The sequence below is a fragment of the Schistocerca piceifrons genome, chromosome X (assembly GCF_021461385.2).
Source record: "Schistocerca piceifrons isolate TAMUIC-IGC-003096 chromosome X, iqSchPice1.1, whole genome shotgun sequence".
NCBI classification, from domain to species: Eukaryota; Metazoa; Arthropoda; class Insecta; order Orthoptera; family Acrididae; genus Schistocerca; species Schistocerca piceifrons.
Window position 1 is genome coordinate 528,625,268 of NC_060149.1, and position 20,048 is coordinate 528,645,315.

General features: G+C 37.1%; 1 protein-coding gene across 4 annotated transcripts in view; it reads left to right on the forward strand.

Moving 5' to 3' along the window:
• LOC124721577 (1-acyl-sn-glycerol-3-phosphate acyltransferase alpha-like) overlaps positions 1-12,526 on the forward strand; it is a 787,251-nt gene extending 774,725 nt beyond the window's left edge. For 3 of the 4 annotated variants that reach the window (XM_047246620.1, XM_047246622.1, XM_047246621.1), the window contains exon 9: positions 10,382-12,526. In XM_047246620.1, coding sequence (XP_047102576.1) covers positions 10,382-10,539 — 158 coding nt within the window. In that variant the 3' untranslated portion in view covers positions 10,540-12,526. The remainder of the gene's footprint in view (positions 1-10,381) is intronic. The other variant, XR_007006350.1, reaches the window with a different exon arrangement.
• Positions 12,527-20,048: the final 7,522 nt, after the last annotated feature.

Sequence of the window (20,048 nt, forward strand, 5' to 3'; positions counted from 1 at the left end):
ATTCTGTACCTCCTGAGAAATTTCCTAGTGTATGCTGCTTAAATCACTGACTGCACTGAGGATTTATTGTTGGGGAGGATGCACAGTATGTTATCTTGACTGGAGCAGTCAGCGACGGATGTAGAATAACTTCAGGTGTACAACAGGGAAGTGTGTTGGGTCCCTTCCTGTTCTTGTTGTATATTAATGATCTTGTAGACAATATTAACAGTAACCCCACACTTTTTGCAGAGGATGCAATTATCTACAATGAAATACAGTCTTAACGAAGGTGTACAAATATTCAGCCAGACTTTGATAATATTTCAAAATGGTGCAATGATTGGCAGCTTATTTGAATTATTCAAAAGTGTAAAATTGTGTACTTCACAAAATGAAAAAGAAAATGTAGTATCTTATGAATATAATGTTAGTGAATCACAAATGGAATCTGTAAACTCTAAAAGTATGTGGTGTAACAAGTTGGAGGGCCACAAAGTGGAATGATCTGTAGGCCCAGTTGTGGGTAGCAAGGTAACAGAATTCAGATTATTGGTAGAATACCAGGGAAACACAATCAATGTGTAAAGGAGATTGCTTACAAATCACTCATGCAACAGGACCTAGAAAATTGTTCAAGTGTGTGGGACCCATACCAAACTGGACTAGCAATGGATACACAGAGAAGGGTAGCACAAATAGTCAGAGGAGAGTGTTACTGAGATGTTGAAAAACTGACCTGGAAGATAGATAGAAACTATCCTGAGAAAGTGTACTGAGAAAGTTTCAAGAACTGGATTTGAATGACTACTCTAGGAATATATTACAACCCATACATATCGCTCCCACAGGGATCATGAGGATAAGATTAGATTAATTACAACACACACAGAGGAATTTAAATAATCATTTTTTGTTCACTCAGTATGTGATGGAATAGGAAAAAGCCCTAATAACTGGTACAGGGGGATGAACCCTCAGCCATGCAGTTCACAATTTTTTGCAGAGAGTAAATGTACGTGCAGGTGTAGAATCATTTAAGTTGTATGGAAGTAATGATATTGAGCAACCTAATGCTGTTCTCTGGAGTTTAATCATAACTTTATGCAGTGGCCCATAAGTAAAATTACCACTTTGCTAGACAAGTCGTCTGGTGATACGTACCCATGTGAAACAAGGCCATATTGCTAGGTTATTTAATACTTTTGGCTCTACATCAGAATTGCAGTAAGACATTCAAATTTCCATATTTGATTATCACTTGATGGATGAACATAAAGTTATTTTTCAGTTTCAGCTTCATATCGAACTTTATCAAAATCTTGCAGCTTGTTCATTGTTGAGCATTTAGGACTTCCCTTTTTACAACCACTGTCAGCCAGGATGCGCCCACTTACTTGTGCCACTGAAAACTTGTATCCAGCGGTCAGCCTCTATGTCAAGATACTGGAAAGTTCAATGTAGCACTACTTCTCTGTCAGCTCATGGCACCACAATCAGTTGATTATTCAGTAAACCTGATCATTGTACCCATTCTTCAGCCCTTTGTACAAGCTATGTAACTTTCGTGTATAAATTTATACACTTCATTAGCATGTGATGTAAGGTCTTAAAGGTGTTCCATTTCTTGAAGACTGATGTTCTGTTTTGTTTGACTTAAGTTATAGACACAAGCACCCTTATTTGTCTTAGTCTTCGAAAGCTTTTAGGCACACGAACTTTCATTGCTTCTTATACATGTAAAATCTTTCATAGTCAAACTATCAGTCTCTTGTTGCTCATCATATGTCTCATGGTGGTTTAATATTTTACTTATAATACAAAGTTGTTTTTCGTCACCACATCTTCACATTTTTATGTTACCTTTTAACTGCTTGACAGTATTATGTAAAATTTTTAATAATTGTATGTTTATCTTTCTTTTACTGTACTTATGGTTTTTAATCAGCTGTTAATTGTGATCCAAACCTGGTAGTCACTAAATTTTTGTTTTTGTAGGACTCCATTGTCCAGAGTTTGCTTGGCAGTTGCTTTCTGATGTAAGCTTAATTGTATGATCTTCTGAGGATGGCAAATTAATTTGCCAAAACTTGTCAAGAAGTTAATTTAATAAAAATTGTGCAGCTGATGACATTATTTCTATTCTTAAAAATTATCTGTTTAAGTATAATAGTTAATTACTGGCCTACAAATCTTGTTCACCATCTCACTCAATGATAATACTTCACATCTAATTTGTTTTAGACTTCATGTATGATGAATTTAGTTTTCAAAATGTCTTCTATTCTCTTTCATGCTTATTTCTATCCCTCCTCTTGTCCTAGTAAGTAATATGTATGCAACAGATGTATAACCATTTAATGTTGTGGGATTCTTATCTCCTTGAATACGTCTTCTATGGTTGATAAGCCCACTGTTAAAGGATACCTTTAATGTGATTATAAAGTCACAGAACTAAGTGTCTTCACCAATCTGAATGGATTATTGTTTCACAGATGAAACAACTGTGAATGTTTGTAGATGTGGTTTCCTTTGGTGTTTGAAAACACGTCGTTCTTTTCCTTCAATCTTCCCAATTTCCAGATCCTTTCCATAATATGAAACCATGATATGCCATTGCTTATGGTCCATGTGTAACAAAAAACCTTCTTACCAAAATGATGTCACAAGCATGAACTTTTAACAGGCGAGAATAATATCCAACTTATATAATTATATAATGTAAGGAGTAAAGGGTAAAACACTCATACACATGATGGGTGGAGTGGGTGAGGACAGAAAGGTGGTGGATGGGAGAGAGAGTTGGGGAAGAGTGGTTGAGGCTGAAAAGGTGGGGGGTGGGGGAGAGAGCTGGGGAAGAGTGGCTGAGGCTTGGAGGGAGAGACCTAGGCAGCCATCAGCACCTGTGCCTGGCAGTGGATTTCGAGGGGACACAGGACGGAGGAATGGGAGACTGCTGGAAAGAGAGTCTGGGTACTGGATAAGTATGGTTGTGGGGCATTATTATAGGTGGCTTTGAGGCAAGAAGCTATAGAATGTGGAGGCCAAGAGGCAACTAACAAGCATGCTATTTTCCTATTTTCATCAGAGAACAATTCATCATAACTATACTGTGAGACCCTCCTTTCCTCTATTTCTTTATCATCAACACTTCAGTGAGTTTCTCTGGCTTAATTGTTGGTCATATTTTCTTTATTCACTTGCATTTCTTGCATCCTTTCTGTTGCTGCTTTATTTGTGTGCCTCATTAAGTTCTCCTTTATTTGATTCTGTGTGTGGTCTTTGATACTTGATGTGAGCAAATGAAATGTTCAGTGGTGGGGAATCACATTCTTTCAACCTTTACAGCTGCATATGCAGAATATTTTTTAATCCCCTTGAATGCTCGTGGAATACCATGTTTTGCATTTTTATGTCATATCCTCAGGAAAAGATATCAGTAGTACTGAATAGTATTCACTGCCAAAGAAGTGACCAATAATCAGTTTACAATGGCAAAGAAAGTTCATTAATGAGAATGTAAAGTACTATGAAAAAGAGTCTGAGGTCTTGTGGGAATATGCTGCCACATACTTCATCGGTCATGTTTGCAACACAAATTATATTGATCCTATTTGGCCACTGTCATGTCTTCAAATAATTCACAGACTCATGTTCTGTAATTTCAGTTTCTGGCACAATGGCCTCATTTCATAATAGCTACTAGGTTCACTTAGCTGCATAGCTTCTCTTTTAATAGTTTGCACCAAATAAATCGTAGGTGACAAGTACCTCATTACTGACTCAAGCCGTTTCAGTCACAGAAACTTCTTTATTTACCTGTTTCCTATGACAGTTATTTCCTGTGACTACACATTGAGCTACAATGAATTTCCATTTATCATGATGAGCTTGTACAGGGGCAGCTAGAATAGTAAGCTTGTTTCAGCTATAGATTTTCTCTGCTTTCTCTCCTCTCACTACCATGAAGTTTTATTGGCATCTCTGCCAACCACCATAAGGTGCATAGTAGAGGGTACCATGCACCACTACTAGTCATTTTTTGTTCCACTTGGAGTGAGAGAAAAACAAGTCTATTTGTTTATGAATTATAGATTGCAGCAATCAGTCATACTTTTTTGTAGGTTTCATTTGGCAGATCCAGATTTGGGCTAGTGCCTAGCCATTATCAATGCTAAAAATGCAAGAAGTGCATGGTCAAGCTATACTATAAAAAGTTAAAACTCACAGCATAACCTATATAGCTTATACATTAGATTACATACCACTATTTTCTAGTCTCAGTACATGTCAATTTTCTGTTGTTCGTACATAGTCACAGTTCTTTGAATACTACTGTATAAAGAAGGTAGGCTGTGTGGAGAACACATTGATTGGTTGTATGACGCCCTCTATGTGAAATACATAATATATAACATTCAAAGGAAAGTGAAAAACTTCCAATATGCATGGGAATTACACAAAATAAAACATAAGTAAAATTCTTTAAATTGCTGACCGACTTATTTCCACATTTGCCAGTAAACATAGAAAATATAAGGAAATTTCCAGGTTCACTCCTTGTTAGTCAGTTGTTTTTTATTCTCTAAACACATATGTAATTTCAGATGGGTAATACCTTTTTTAAAATTTATTTACAAGACACAAGGAGGCACATGTAACTATTAGAATTGATCTGATTTAAATGTTGTTATCTTTGTATTATTTTTCTCTTTATTTAATCATCATAATAGATATGTTGTTCCTAGTATTAACTGAGTTGTCTGTAGATGGTGCCAAATGTTAGCAAGATGGATGGTTGGTGTGATTTGGTATTCTATTACAGATGTAGAGAGTACTAGCCTCTGTGGCACTTCAACCACATTTTAATTATAAATACAATAAAATCAGTACACTGAATTGCTGTTATTAACAATGTATATGCATCTAAACTAACATTCCATGGGGAAAGTGCTGTAGGTTCAATGTTATAACCATTATACTCGTACAGTATTATGCTAATGGCTGCTATATATTGGCAAGATGGCAGGAGCTACTTTGTTCCCTCTAGGTCAAACCTTATACTGTTTCCTAGCAACAAGTTTCCAAACAATCCCCAGAAGAGTGCATTTTTCATAATGACCAAATCATTAATCAGGTTGTTGTAAGTAAATGAGCAGCCGTACTTTATTTCTCCATGGTATCCTTTCTGCCCAATGTGACGTGTTCCCTAAACCTAGTTTCCAGCCTCCTTCCTGTTTCGCCAACATAACAGGCCTTACAGTCCAGGCAATCAATTTTATAAACTCCAGAAGCATGAAATATGTTCTTTGCATCTACAGTGTGTTGCAAGATACACCCTAACTTATTTTTGTTTCAAAATACACTTTCTAAAGATAGTTGCTATACTTGTACTCATTTTTCCATTGTAAGGTAAACTAACAAACTCAGTATTTTCTTTAGAAGCGATATTATTTTAAAGTGTCCTATTTTTGTATTTATTACTGTGTTCTTGTATATAGTACCTACAAAGTCATGTGGATAATTATTCAATTTTGCAATGTGCCTTATTGTTGCCATTTAATCATCATGTTCACCTTTTGACAATGGAATTTTGAACACCCGATTGATAGCAAAATTGCAAAATGTCTTATGTTGAACTGGGTGGTTTGAAGTGAAATCCACAATTCCATCAGCACAAGTCATTTTGTGAAAGATAACAAATGTGTGCCTACCATTTTCATTCCGAATTGATAGATCTAGAAAATTAATAGATTTATTTGTTTCAGTCTCACACACAAATTTAATTGTTTCATGCTAGTTATTAAATTTGGCTTCTGTAGTATTGATGACATCATCATTACCCTGTATTAGCAGCAGTGTGTCATCTACGTACCTAAAGTAGTATACAATTTTTTCTGCCAACAAAGGATTTTTAGAAAAGGGTCTGTTTTCTAGTGTGATTGATAAAGATGTCAGCGAGCATTCCAGATACTGAGCTCTCCATACTGAGACTGTCGTGTTGGGAATAAATGTCACTGTTAAATTTAAAGTAGTTACATTTCAAAATTATTGTAAGTAGCCCAATGAATTCATCTACTTCCCTCATAGAAAGCTTGTTTTGTTCCATTAAATTATGCTGAATGACCTGCACAGTTTTATCAATAGGTATGTTTGTGTATAAGTTGACGATATTGAGAAAAACAAATTTCATTTCATCAGTTATTGGTGTATTTCTAATTTTTTTGATAAGTTCAATACTATTTTTAATGGAAAATTGGTTATAGAATTTATAATGAGTTTTAAGAGACCGCAGGCATTTTCCAGCCACTTTATGGAAAGGACTACTACTACTACCATCTACCACCGGGCATATTGGATAGCCTTCATTATGTATCTTTATTTGTGTCCTGAGTGTGGGTGCCAGGGTGTTCATAACCTTTAGTCTCTGTACCTCCCTTGGTGATATTATCTCACTGCAGGTTTTCAACTGATCAAGCAGTTTCTTGTGAGCTTTGGACGTTACCGATTTTCTTAATATTATTATCTTCAAAGAATTTTATTTTTTGCTGTACATCTTTTGCGATTATCACAATTGTTCCCCCTTTTTCTGCCTTAGTTACTATGGCGTCACTTTCAGAAAGCTTAGAATTGATAGTTTCAACAAGTCTTTTCTCCTTTATAGAATTGGGGACAGGTTTATTAACCTCATTCGTAATAATATTATTAATTGCTAAACAAATCTTATTCTGATCAAGTTTTGGCACTCTCAGTGAATAAATGGCATACTTAGTATAGACCACAAGCCTTTTATAGCCCTACAATCCACTTTCTTATTTACATTAAACTTCATACCCTTACTAAGGATTTCCATTTCACTCTGATCAAAAATAATGTTAGTTAAATTCAACACTCTTGGGAAGAAGTTGAACTTTGATACACAAACATCATTACTCACTGTCGCCCTGTTTTCCAAGCTCAGAATCTTATTATGATGTCTTTGCTTTGCTTTATGTACCACATTATCCACTGTGTTCCTATCACCATGTAGTACTGTGTCGAAGGTTAAAGGCGAAAGTAAATTGGCAAGTTCAAAATGTAACTGATATGAGCTATCACTCATCACTTGTTTTCTCACAAACATAGCCCTGATCTCATTATCATGACCACTTCACATTTCTGCCTACCTTCTTTATAAAGTAGTATTCAAAGAACTGTGACTGATGCCTGAACAACAGGGAACTGACATGTATTGAGACTAGAAAATAGTGGAATGTAATCTAATTTATAAGCTATATAGGTTATGCCATGAGTTGTAACTTTTTATAGTATAGCCTGACCGTGTACTACTTGTACTTTTAGCATTGATAATGGCTAGCCACTAGCTGAAATCTGGATTTGCCAGATAAAACCAACAAAAAAGGACGACTGATTGCTGTGCTCTATAATTCATAAATAATATCACAGTCACTGAGTGCACCAACTTTCCTAATGGAAGGTAACCTGATGAAGTCTGTTTGTCTTTGTATGAACCATGATTTCTCTTATCTTCTCTTTGTGGCAACCGGGCAAGGTGGCACATTGGTTAGCACACTGGACTAGCATTCGGGAGGATGACAGTTCAAACCTGTGTCCGGCCATCCTCATTTAGGTTTTCTGTGATTTCTCTAAATCACTTCAGGCAATAACGGCAGGATGGTTCCTTTGAAATGACACAGCCAACTTCCTTCATCATCTTTCCACAATCCGATGGGACCGATGACCTTGCTGTTTGGTCCCGTCCCTCATACAAACCAACCGAACAATCTTTGCAGCCCTTACACGGAATGTAGATTGGCAGCAGTAGAACTGTATTATAGTAACCTTCAAAGCCTGTTCTCTAAATTTCCTCCACAGTGTTTCACTAAAAGAATATCGACTTCCCTCCACAGATTCCCATTTGAGTTGAAGATGCATTTGTGTAATATTTGTGTGTTGATCGAACCTACTGGTAACAAATCTAGCACCATGCCTCTGAATTGCTTCAAAGTCTTCCTTTAATCTAAGCTTGTGGGGATCCCAAGTAGTCACGCAGCACTCAAAAATGGGTCTCCGTAGTGTTCTGTTTGCGGCCTCATTTATCCACTGCCAGGAAAAAAGGGAAAAAAAGGAATGTAACACTAAGAAGAAGATGTGCAACATAAACAAAAGTTGGTAGGCATGTATCTAAATTTGAAAGATGATACTTATTTAAATTTCATGCCAGTTGCGCAAGAGTGGCTTTAGTATTGCCACTATGAGGATGCAAATTAGGTTTACTTTAAATACATGCTGTAACAGTTATGAGTGTTAGTCCACTTTCAGATTGGACATGGTCAGCTGATGTTAGTCAAGAATAACTTTGGGGCAACAAAGATGTTATTATCATCACCTCACTGAGTTTGAACAAGGTGATGTAATAGGGCTACAAGAAGTTGGATATTTCTTCTCTGATATGCCAGAAAGACTTTGGAGCCACTGTATGTGGTTGCTGGCAGTGGTGGTCACAAGAAAGTATGGTCACAAGAAGGCTGGGCTCTGGATAGCCTTGTGACACTGCCGAGGGGGAAGGCCATCATGTTCAGCATATGACTGTGGCATATCATACTGCATCCACAGCAGAAATTTGGGTTGCTGTTGGCATCACAGTGACGCAACAGACTGTTACAAATCACATACTTCAAAGACAGCTCTGAGCCATATGCCCTGTAGTGTGCATTCCACTGGCCCCAAACTGCCCTCATTTGCAACTTCATTGATGTCAAGCGAGAGCTCAGTGGAGGTCAGGCTGAAGGTCCATTGGGTTTTTTGATGAAAGCTTGTTCTGCCTCAGTGCGGTGATGGCTGTGTGTTTGTAGAAGGAGTTGAAGAACTGCAACCAACCTGTCTGCATCTTACACCCACTGGATCTACAACTTGTCTGCATGCTACACACACTGGGCCTTTAACTGGAGTTATGGTCTGGTGTTCGATTTTATGGCTGCGGGAGCACTCTCGTGGGTATCCTACCTACTGTGACTGCAAATTTGTACATCAGTCAGGTGATTCTATCTGTTGTGTTATCATTCATGGACTTCATTCCAGGGGATGTTTTCCAACAGGATAACACTCACCCTCACACTGCTGTTGTGACAACATGCTGTACAGAGTGTCAACATTTTGCTTTGGACTCCTTGATCAACAGATCCGTCTCCAGTTGATCACATGTGGGACATCATCAGATGACAACTCTGACATCATCCACAAACAGCATCAATTGTGCCTGAATTGACCAACTGATTGAAACACGCATGGAACTCTAGTGCACAAACTGACATCTCACATCCAACATCTGGAACCTGTACAATACAATACAATGCATGCACATTTGCATGCTTGCATTCAATATTCTGGTGGTTACACCAGTTATTAATGTACCAGCATTTCACATTTGCAGTGACTTTTTCATGCATACACTAACCTGTGATTTTTCTATGTTAACCACTTAAATATGTTACCTAGGCAAATGTATTCCCAAAATTTCATTACTCTATGTTAATTATTTTCTGGGGTTGTGATTTTTTTCCATCAGTGTAGATAAGGTACACTTTTCTAAAATTCTACCAATGAACTGTTACCTACGATTGGCCTTACCCACTGTCATCCTTATGTGCTATTTCAATTTCATATTGTTTTGCACTCTTATGCCTTGATATTGTATTGATTTGTCTTTGTCAAGCAGTATGCCACTAATACTGTATTTTAACATTACAAGCTTGTTTTCCTTACTCATCTGCATTAACTTGCATTTTCTACATTTAGAGCAAGCTGCCATTCCTCACACTTCCTTGCACATGTGAATTCAAGGGTGATGGGGAGGGGAGGGGCCCATAAATCCCTCCCCTTCCAAAGAACAATTTACTGAAACCATATATAGATACGAGTTTCCAGGTTTTTCATCAGTGGAAGTAACATGAGGGTCAACCCATATGGATGAGCTTGAGCGTGACTTTATGCAGAAAGTCTTCCACAGGCTGGATGTCTACATACTAAACAGAAGAAAGAAAAACCTGGAGGGAATGTAGGCATTTCTCTCTTCGCACCCCCACAAAGATGTTGATGATAGAACATATATTCTAAAATTTTCCTTCCCACTCTCCCTCCCCTCTGGAATAGAACCCCTGGTAGTAATATATTCTGCCTCTGCTTTAATTTCCTGTCCAAAAATTAATACTGAAGTTCACTAGAAGTATGCACATATTCATTTCAATTATGTAGGGTGAACATATTTTCATGAGTGATCTCATAGGACACTTCCATTGAAAAATTGTGTATAAAATCTAGCAATTAGGTTTTCTGTTCACCACTAATCATAAAATTTTTAAAAAGGAATCTATGATATGTTTAAGTAACTTCTTTATTGTAGGAAAAGCTGTCATAACCATCCTTCCACCAATAGACACTACAGGACTGAAGAAAGAAGATGTGGGATCACTTGTGGAGAGAACTCGTGAGCTAATGTTGAATGTCCATGCCTCATCAACAGAACTACTGCTGCAGAATATAAAAAACAAGGACATGTAATAAAAAGAGAGTGCTTTTGAACTTTAATGGAGTTGGTTGGACGGTAACAGCAAAAGCATATCTTCATGATCTCATCTGTAACCATAATTTTAATGTTTATGTATGACAGAACAACATTAGTGGGAAAGTGTTGACATTCACAATTTCAGTTAAAAAACTGATGATTTAAGTTAAGACTATGTGATGGAATTAAATTATTGTGCTAAACATAGCAAACCTGCAGCTTTACTTCATGACCTTTTGTATATGTCTGAATGTATATTAATGTTTGTGCTTCCTTCCTTGTAGGCAACTTAGCTCACAGTGCTGAAATTACTATGTTATTAAGGGCTTTGTGTGTGATAGGTGTTTTACAGTTTAATTTCATTAATTGATGTAACCATACATTGATGTGTGGAGAGGGCATAGAGTAGTATAGAAATGTAGATGTGGAGAGAAGCTGCAAAGAGACTGAGGGGTTGTGCGTGTGTGTGCGTGTGTGTGTGTGTGTGTGTGTGTGTAGAGAGAGAGAGAGAGAGAGAGAGAGAGAGAGAGAGAGAGAGAGAGAGAGAGATTCCAGCCAAACTCAACAAGTATTTATAAATGCCTGAAATCAGGGTAATAAAAATACTTTCATGCATGTGAATGTTTGTATCCAGAAAATAGGGTAATAAAATACTTCCATGCGTGTGGATGTTTACATTAAGAAAATAGGGTAATAAAATACTTTCATGCATGTGAATGTTTATATTAAGAAATAATGCATTTAGAGCTCTGCATGATCAGTAACCTTTCCATTCTTATTCTAATGTAATAAAATGGAGAGACTGTCATACATTGCAATGGGAAACATTATAAACTGTAGGTTCTACATACCGGACTGATCTAGAAAAATCCAGAAAGTGAAAATACTTATTTTATTATGAAACAAGCTCTTTTGTGTGATATGAGTGCAGAGAACAGATGTTTGTGTTGTCTCAGCATGTTCTGCAGTAAAATAATCACCACACAGTTGAGTGTGTTGTTTGTGCTGCGTTACATTTGATTACTGTGTGATAATCAATACATGGAGAGCAGTTCAATCACTTTATTAAATATTCATTCACACAAATGATAAAATTTTCTGCACAAATATGAGGAAATGTAATGATAATATCAAAATTTAATTAAGATAATCTTTTATTAAATTTTTAACATTTCATTGATGTCGCATGTTCCCTGAACACAATGCTGAATTTATGTTCATGAATACATTCACTACAGAATAAAAGTGAGCTACAGTACATTTGTTTTTATAACTTCTTGGCAGAAATAATAAGTTCAGAGGGGGAAATAAATTGTTAAGTATGACTGCAGGACTGTTAATAAACACTGATTAGCCAATTTATGTAATCAAATACAAGCCTTGAAAAAATAAAAACAGTAAAACTTTTAATGAAAAATTTTTGGTTGTGAAATATTTATTCATTATTTCAAGTCTTCTCCACTCAGTGTGTCAATCAATTTTTATTATCTATTGTTTTCTTTAGCATTCATATAAATTGCTACCACAATGCTTTTTAAATTATGTGGAGAAATGTTATTGACTACAGAGCCACAGTAATACATAAATGTATTTTTCTATTTCTTAAGACTGAATGTTAAAAGACAAATATTATATTTTGCAATGGCCTTGAAATGTTGAGAGGAAAATGTTCATTAAGAAGTTAGATATGTAACATTGTAAGCAAAATTAAAATATTAAGAGTAGTCTGCAGTATGTAACTAAATTTACATATTAAAGTTAATATGCTATTGTTTACCATAGAACTGTTCAGAGTAACCAGATAATATCTAATCAGTAGTATGTAAACATTCATTTAAATTTCTTCATCTTTCATGTCTAGTTATATCTGAAGTTACCACATTTGTTTCATTGTACTTCCAGCTCACCAACTGAACATTCTTTTGATTGTCTAAAATCCAACAAAAAATGGTAATAAATGTAATTTTCTGTGTGGGATAATGTATAGATTTGAATTAATTGTATAAATAAATTAAATAAAGATATTTTGAAATTGAAGAGGGATCTATTTTTTCTTTTAAAATTAAGTTTTTTACATCAAAAATAGAAGGGATGTGTGAGGTGAGAACAGTGCTAGACAGAAGGCACAAAGGTGATAAGGGGGAAGACAGGATGGGGATTCCTGAAAGGGAGGGACAATACAAACACGGCAGGCATGGTAAAAGAAGACTGGGACAAATCTAATAATGACAAGCAACCAAATACTAAAGAGGACATGCAGAAAGAACATTTGAGTGAACATGTTGGAAATTCAGACATGAAGAGAGATGAAGATGGTGCTCATTTACAGTTGAGAGGGGGAGCAGAAGTGGAATACACATTAGACCTAGTAAAACCTGAAGTGAGTAATTCACAAGATGACATGTTGTGTCATATAATTAACATGATGATAATCATGCAGGAAGACATGAGGACAGTGAATAAGTCAAACCATGACATGTTCAAAAATTTGCCAAGGAATATTGACAATAAATACTGTGAAGTATGACATTATCAAACAAAGAATTGAAAGAGCATATGGGCAAAGTGGCTGATTATGAACAGAAAATCTGAAACAAGGTTAGTGCAGCTCATCAAAAAATTTGGTAGTAAATTAGAGGGGTTTAAGGGAGAAATAACAGATAAATGTGAACAGTTTGATAGCAGTGTAAGTGAGGAACTTATTAAAATTAATGACCAAGTTGATTCATGGACTGAGGATGGTGTATTTAATGGAGTTCAGATAAAAGAAAGATGCGAAAATTTGGTAAGGATTCATGAAGGGATACAAGAAAAGATCAATTATCTTGAGCAAAGAATGAACCAAAGGGCTAGTAAATTCAGTCCAACTTCTTGCTGCAGTAGTCTTGTTTCTCTTCGATAAAAAGTTCAATCCCACATGTAAATTGCATCCTTTAGACTTCATTGATGAATGTAAGAAAAAGCTTATGAAGGGAATGACAGAACATGACTGTATTACAATGGCACATCTGTATGTACGTAATACTGTGCAAGCCACGATATCGTGTATGGTGAAGGGTACCGTCTACCACTGCTAGTCATTTTCATTCCTGTTCCACTTGCAAGTGTAACAAGGGAACAATCACTGTCTATATGCCTCTGTATGAGTCCTAGTTTCTCCTATCTTCATGGTCTTAATGTGAAATGTACATTGGCAGCAGTAGAATTGTACTGCAGTCAACTCCAAATACTGGTTCTCTACATTTTATTAATAGTGTTTTGTGAAAAAGGAAAAAAAGAAAGACAATGTTGTCTTCTCTGCAGGAATTCTCACTTGAGTTCACAAAGCATTTTCGTAACATGTGTTGGTCAGTACTGCTGGTAACAAATCTAGTGGCATATCTCTTAATTGCTTTGATGTCTTCCCTTAATCAGACTTGCTTTGGGATGCCAAAGACTCCAACAGTACTCAAAAATGGGTCACAAGTGCTCTAAATGTGGTCTCCTTTGTAGATGAGCTACACATTCCTAAAACTCTCCCAATAAGTGGAAATCAACTATATGCCTTCCCTGCTACCATCTTTAGAAGCTTGTTCCATTTCATATCACATTGCAATGATACACCTAGATATTTACTCAACTTGTCTGTGCCAAATGGCACACCACCGATACTGTATTTAAACATTACAGGATTGTTTTTCCTACTCATGTGCATTAACTTACATTTTCTCTATGTTTAGAGCAAGCTGTCGTTCATCACACCTAACAGAAATTCTGTCTAATTCATCTTGTATCCTTCCTGTGTACCACAGCATCATCAGCAAGCAGTTGCAGATTGCTGCTCACCTATCCATGGGATCATCTATATTTTTATAGAAACAGGAGTGGTCTTAACACATTTCCCCTGGGCCATTCCTGACAATACCCTTCTCTCTGAACACTTTCTGTGAAGGACAACATGCTGATTTCTGTTATTTAAGAGGTCATAGAGCCGCTCACATATCTGAGAACCTATTCTGTATGCTTGGACCATCATTAACAGTCTGTTGTGGGACACTATATTAAACCCTTCATGGAAATCTATGAAAACGGAATCTGCCTGTTGCCCCTTTATCCATGGTTCACTGTGCAAGAAAAGTGCAAGCTGAGTTTTGCATCAGAGGTAATTTCTAAATCCATACTTATTTGTGGACAGAATCTTTTCTGTCCAAAGGGAATTTCTTATAGTTGACCTTAAAAATATTTTCAAGAATTCTGCAGCATATTGATTTTTAGGGTATGAGTCTGTAATATTGCAGCTGCTTTTAGGGTATGCATGTGGATGGGCCATTAAATCCTTTGACAAGTGTACAAGCTTTGAAAAATTTGACACCAGATTCATAGCCAAAACTATACTAATTCCCAAGAGGTGATAAAGGCTTTTTGTGAAGGTAAATTAGAATACCTAGATCCAACCATGGAAGGGGAGGATATTATGGATTAATTAAGCCACAAACTTCCCAGGGAAGTGCAGAAAATTGTGAACATTTTTGGTAGTAGCCTTGAGACATTGTTGAGGAAATGGCACAGTTGGTGGCACACTGGACTCACATTCAGGAAGACAATGGTTCAGATCCTTGTCCAGCCATCCAGATTTAAGTATTCTGTGATTGTCATAAATTTTGTCAGGCAAAGGTTCCTCTGAAAGGGCACATCCAATTTCCTTTCACCTTTTTTGAACAATCTGAGCTTGTGCTCCATCTCTAATGACCTCAATGTTGATGGGATATAAAACCTTGACCTTCCTTCAGACAGACCTTTTAAGTTGAGTAGTTGAAGCAGACTTTTGGTATTGATCTGAAACATAAGACTCAAAAAGATTCCATAATCATAGACAAATAAGGGCACCAAAAAAGCAATTTAGGTATTCAGACTAAGGTAGCAGAAAAAGTTAACAGCAGAGGCAGAGGCTGTAGCTGTAGTTTTCATTTACAGACCCACTCAAATGGCCAGATAAACAAAATATTGCCTCAGAGAAGAGTCAGCCAGAAGTGGGGTGCAACTAGCCACCCTACAAAAAAGTCTTCCCCAAATTAATCTGTTATCCAGGAATAAGTTACCATCAAAATGATAAAAATGAACCTGTAGAGTCTATTCCCTAATGGGGCAACTACACAATAATATATGATGCTAGTAGTGAGCCACAAATAACAAGTAAATTCACCTTGATCCTCAAGGATACATTATTGTGGAAATAGGAGGATTGGACAGCCAGATGCTTGCAGATATTAGAGTTACCAAAGGTGTGTAAAGTACTGGAAATGGGTGAGTTTCACAATGACCTGGCGAGTTCTACACTAGGAGAAGGGAAAGTGATGGAACTCCGTGAGTTAATGATGAATGAGAAAGTGGATAACCCAGGCTCAAACAGAGAAGAACAGGAAATTTTTGAAGGATCACTAGAGCAAAACAAAGAGAAGGGTGAAGTATTTAAGAATAGATATGGGGGGGGGGGGGGGGTGAAATGTCGACTATCGTAGAAAAAGGGGAAGAAGGTAATGTAGATATTAGTGACTCAGATAAAGAAATGGAAATCAACAATTCGTCAGAGGATAAATATTAGTTGAAACATAATGTGAGTGTTAATGCAACATTAAGATACACAACCCATGGAGATAAACATTTTGGCTGAAGTTAGTGAATAGGGAAGCTGATTCAATAGGAAACAAAAGTGAAGAGACCTCAGAAAGAAAAAGGTTAGCAGGTGAGGGGGAAAGCAGATTGAGAATGAGAAGAAACTAAGCAAGATGATGTGGCAGAAGAATAAGAGTAGAAGATGCTGATTATCATCAGTCTACAATTGAAGGCTGCATTGACAACCCCAGGATAAACACTGAACCTATAGATGATGAGACAGGAAAGATTTCATGCTTAAAGAATACAGTCCCAATTTGGAAGTACTGTTGTGACATTACATGAGATTCAGAACAAGACAAAGCTCCCAGGTAGACATAAAACAAGAATTACTTTATTTTAATAAACATAAAACTATTGATTAACATAAAATCCAATGATGTAGCTAATTGTCTGGTAACTGAACAAAAAGATCTTTTCTACTGAATCTGTATTTTGAATGACTGTCCCTTGAGTTTAAAAAATGTGGAAATATTAAGGACAGTGTGGAGCACTGTCACTGTCAAGTGTGAATGGAACAATTCTAATTCCACATGGACCACAAGAGGACAGTTGTCCAACCACAATCACTAAAGTTGATATATCAGCAGGGACCAAGTCCTGCTTCCAGGGACCACAGAGGCCAAAATTGTTGAAGCTATGGCTTGTTGCTGATGGCTGGCTGCTCAATGCTGCTCAATGTGGCTGCAACAGCATTATGACAAAGTTGGTGCAGAGGTTGTAACTGGCTTGCTGAGGCTGTGCTACTATCTAAATATGCTCAGGTGGATGGCTATGACACAGCCCACTTGCTGGCATGTGACACAGCAGAAGCAAGTAGTGCCAAATTTGCCATGCATCCTAGTGGCGATAGGCGTGCCACCTGTAGATGAATTGAGAACCATTTGTCATTATGACAGCTGCTGGAATTTCCCATGAAAATAACCTGGTGTTGCTGTTGTCATCATCTGTGAATGTTTGTACATGGTTCCTGTAGAATGTGCAGGCCTGTCTGTGGACCAGCTCTTCTGCAATCCACTGGACTTGCATGTTATGTTGCTCCCAGTACAGCAGGGACCATGATGAAGAAGTATGAGGATCAGAAGAAGACCAAAGGGTAACTTGTGATGCAAACAAAAATTTGAAATCTAAAGTGTTTTATAAGAAAAAAGACTTGGACTCCTTAAAACATTAACAGAACAATTGAAACAGAAAAAAATAAAGACGAACTGTCAGAATGGGGAGAGTAGTGAAGATGCAATGAAAAATTTTTTACAGTTCAGTTAGGAGACAAGATTTTGGTTGAATGGCGAGAAAAGATTTCCAAGTTTTAGCTTGACAATCCAAAAACAGAGATTTACAAACAACTAATTGACTGGGGGAGAAGGAATGGATAATATAAGGAATCAGGGAGTCCACCACTTAAATGAACATGTCTGGCAAATATGGCTTTCCAAGTTGTTTACAGTTTTATTTCTTTTATTTTTTTAACTGAAATCCCTCAACCTTAATACTACTATATAAATCTGTTGGTTGTCTTGAACTGTAGTATCTATACCAGGATTCAACAAAAAACCATGAGAGAAGGAGTATGGACTGCAGGTGATAAAAGAAGTGTGTAGGTAATGGAATTGTTAAGTGAGGAGTAAAGAAAAGAGCTAATGGAGATCTGGACTCAGAAAGAAAAATGAAGTGAGAAGAAGATTTTCAAATTAGCAGGACTATAGTAACAGCAATGGTTTCAACCAAATATAAATGCATGTCGAGGGAGGTAGAATAAAATTGGAAATAGGTATGAGAATGATATTTGAAAGGAGAATAGACAAAAAAGGTGAACATTGCTTAAGAAAGAAAAACCATGAAGTATGAATGCATTAAATATTGCAGACTATATAAGAATCTGAGAATGAGAAGAAACATGCTGAGGATAAAAAAAAAAGTATTATTCAAAAAGTTATCATGCAGAATGTAGAGAGACAGTGAAGTGAAAGAGGAAGAGACTCTATTGAAGGGATAACACAATAGATGTAAAAAGCTAGAAGCATGTTAAATAGGAATTTAAGGAGGAAAGCTTACCTGCAAGGAATAGATGGAGAAAGGATATGGGTGTCCTAAATGAGAAACAGCTTATGATCATCCAGTGTTCATGATAATTAGACCAGTGGATAGTGAGCTGAGTACCATCACTCTTATCTAATAAAGTATTCTAAAGAACAAACGAAAGGTGGATTTGTGTTATTTCACTTCTAATTACAGTGTTCAGAAATACCAAAGAGCCTATTCATACTTTCATCTCAAGTGATGGATGAGGACCATTTGTTATGATTGTGAATGAAGATTAGTGTAAATGATCGATCAATCAAGTGACAGTAACAAGTATAATTAAGTGAAAAGATATGTTGCAGTTAGAAAGAGCAGTGACTGAAGCAATTTTACCACTGTGAGGATAAGAAGTATTTAGGAAGTGACAGTGATTGTAGAGGCAATTACCCACAATTGGAGGACGTTAAGGAAGTGATGTAGGATAAGAAAAGGAAACTCTGAAGTGTTGTGTACACTATAATAGGTCTTAACAATATTGATAGGATGTGATAAAAATGATGAACCTAAAATGTTTTGTTTTGTGTTTACTTTCCTTTTCTGGATTAAGAGTAGTGGTACCAAGTATTGGTTGAGTAACTCCAAATTAAGAGGAATAATTTCTGTGCAATTTGTGTTGATTTTTTTTCTTGGGTTTAGTTGACACCCAGTTTTCTCTATATTTATGGATCTAATTAATGCACAGCTTTTCCTTTTGTGGGATCTAATTAATATACAGATTTTCATTTTCCTTTTTTGGGCCTTATTAGCACCCAGATTTTCATTTTCCTGTTTTGGTTTTAAATAGTACCTATCATTTTTTATAGCAATCTGTCTCCAGCGTCCTGGTGGAGGCTGGAGTCCCTCCATTGCAAGTCAGGCATGCACAACTGCTCGCCAGTTATGTTGCACATGTTTGTAGTTCTCCTGCGCATCCGAATTACTGTCTCCTTTTCCCACCCACGGCGGTTCATCTCCCGTATCGGCGGCCCAGGTCAGGGCTTACAATTGCAGTTCACATCCCATCCCTTCTACCTGAACTGGAGTCCTTGCCTTTACCACCTATACTCGAGGTCCATTCACATACACCTCCATGGTGTACACCTAGGCCGCGGCTTCACCTGGACCTTTCACATTGCCCAAAGGACTCGCTTCACCCTGTGGCTCTCCACTGTCACATTCTCTTGATTCTTGACATGTACCAAGGCCATGACATGGTTTACATGGCTGATGGTCATGTTTGCTTCACGTATGTCCATGGAGGACATATTGAACAGCATTCCTTGCCCGATGGCTGCAGTGTTTTCACTGCAGAGCTGGTGGCTATATCTCGTGCTTTGAGCACATCTGTTCATGCCCTGGGGAGTCTTTTCTTCTATGCACTGACTCCTTGAGGAGCCTACAAGCTATCGATCAGTGCTACCCCCGCTATCCTTTGGTAGCAGCAGTTCAGGAGTCCATCTATGCCCTGGAACAGTCCAGTCCATTCCAGTTCCCATGACTATCAGATTTTCATCTCCGTTTATGTACTGAATTACCCATTCAATATCCTCGTATACTTGCCCTATCTCTTCATATTCATTGACATGTATACCTAAACTACTGTTGTCATTGTTGGTTTGCTATCAATTCCAATGAGAACAACCCTATCACTGAACTTTTCACAGTAACTCACTCTCTGCCCTACCTTCCAACTCATAATGAATCCTACTTCTGTTATACCATTTCCTGCTGCTGTTGATATTATCCTATACCCATCTAACCAGAAATCCTTGTCTTCTTTCCCTTTCACTTC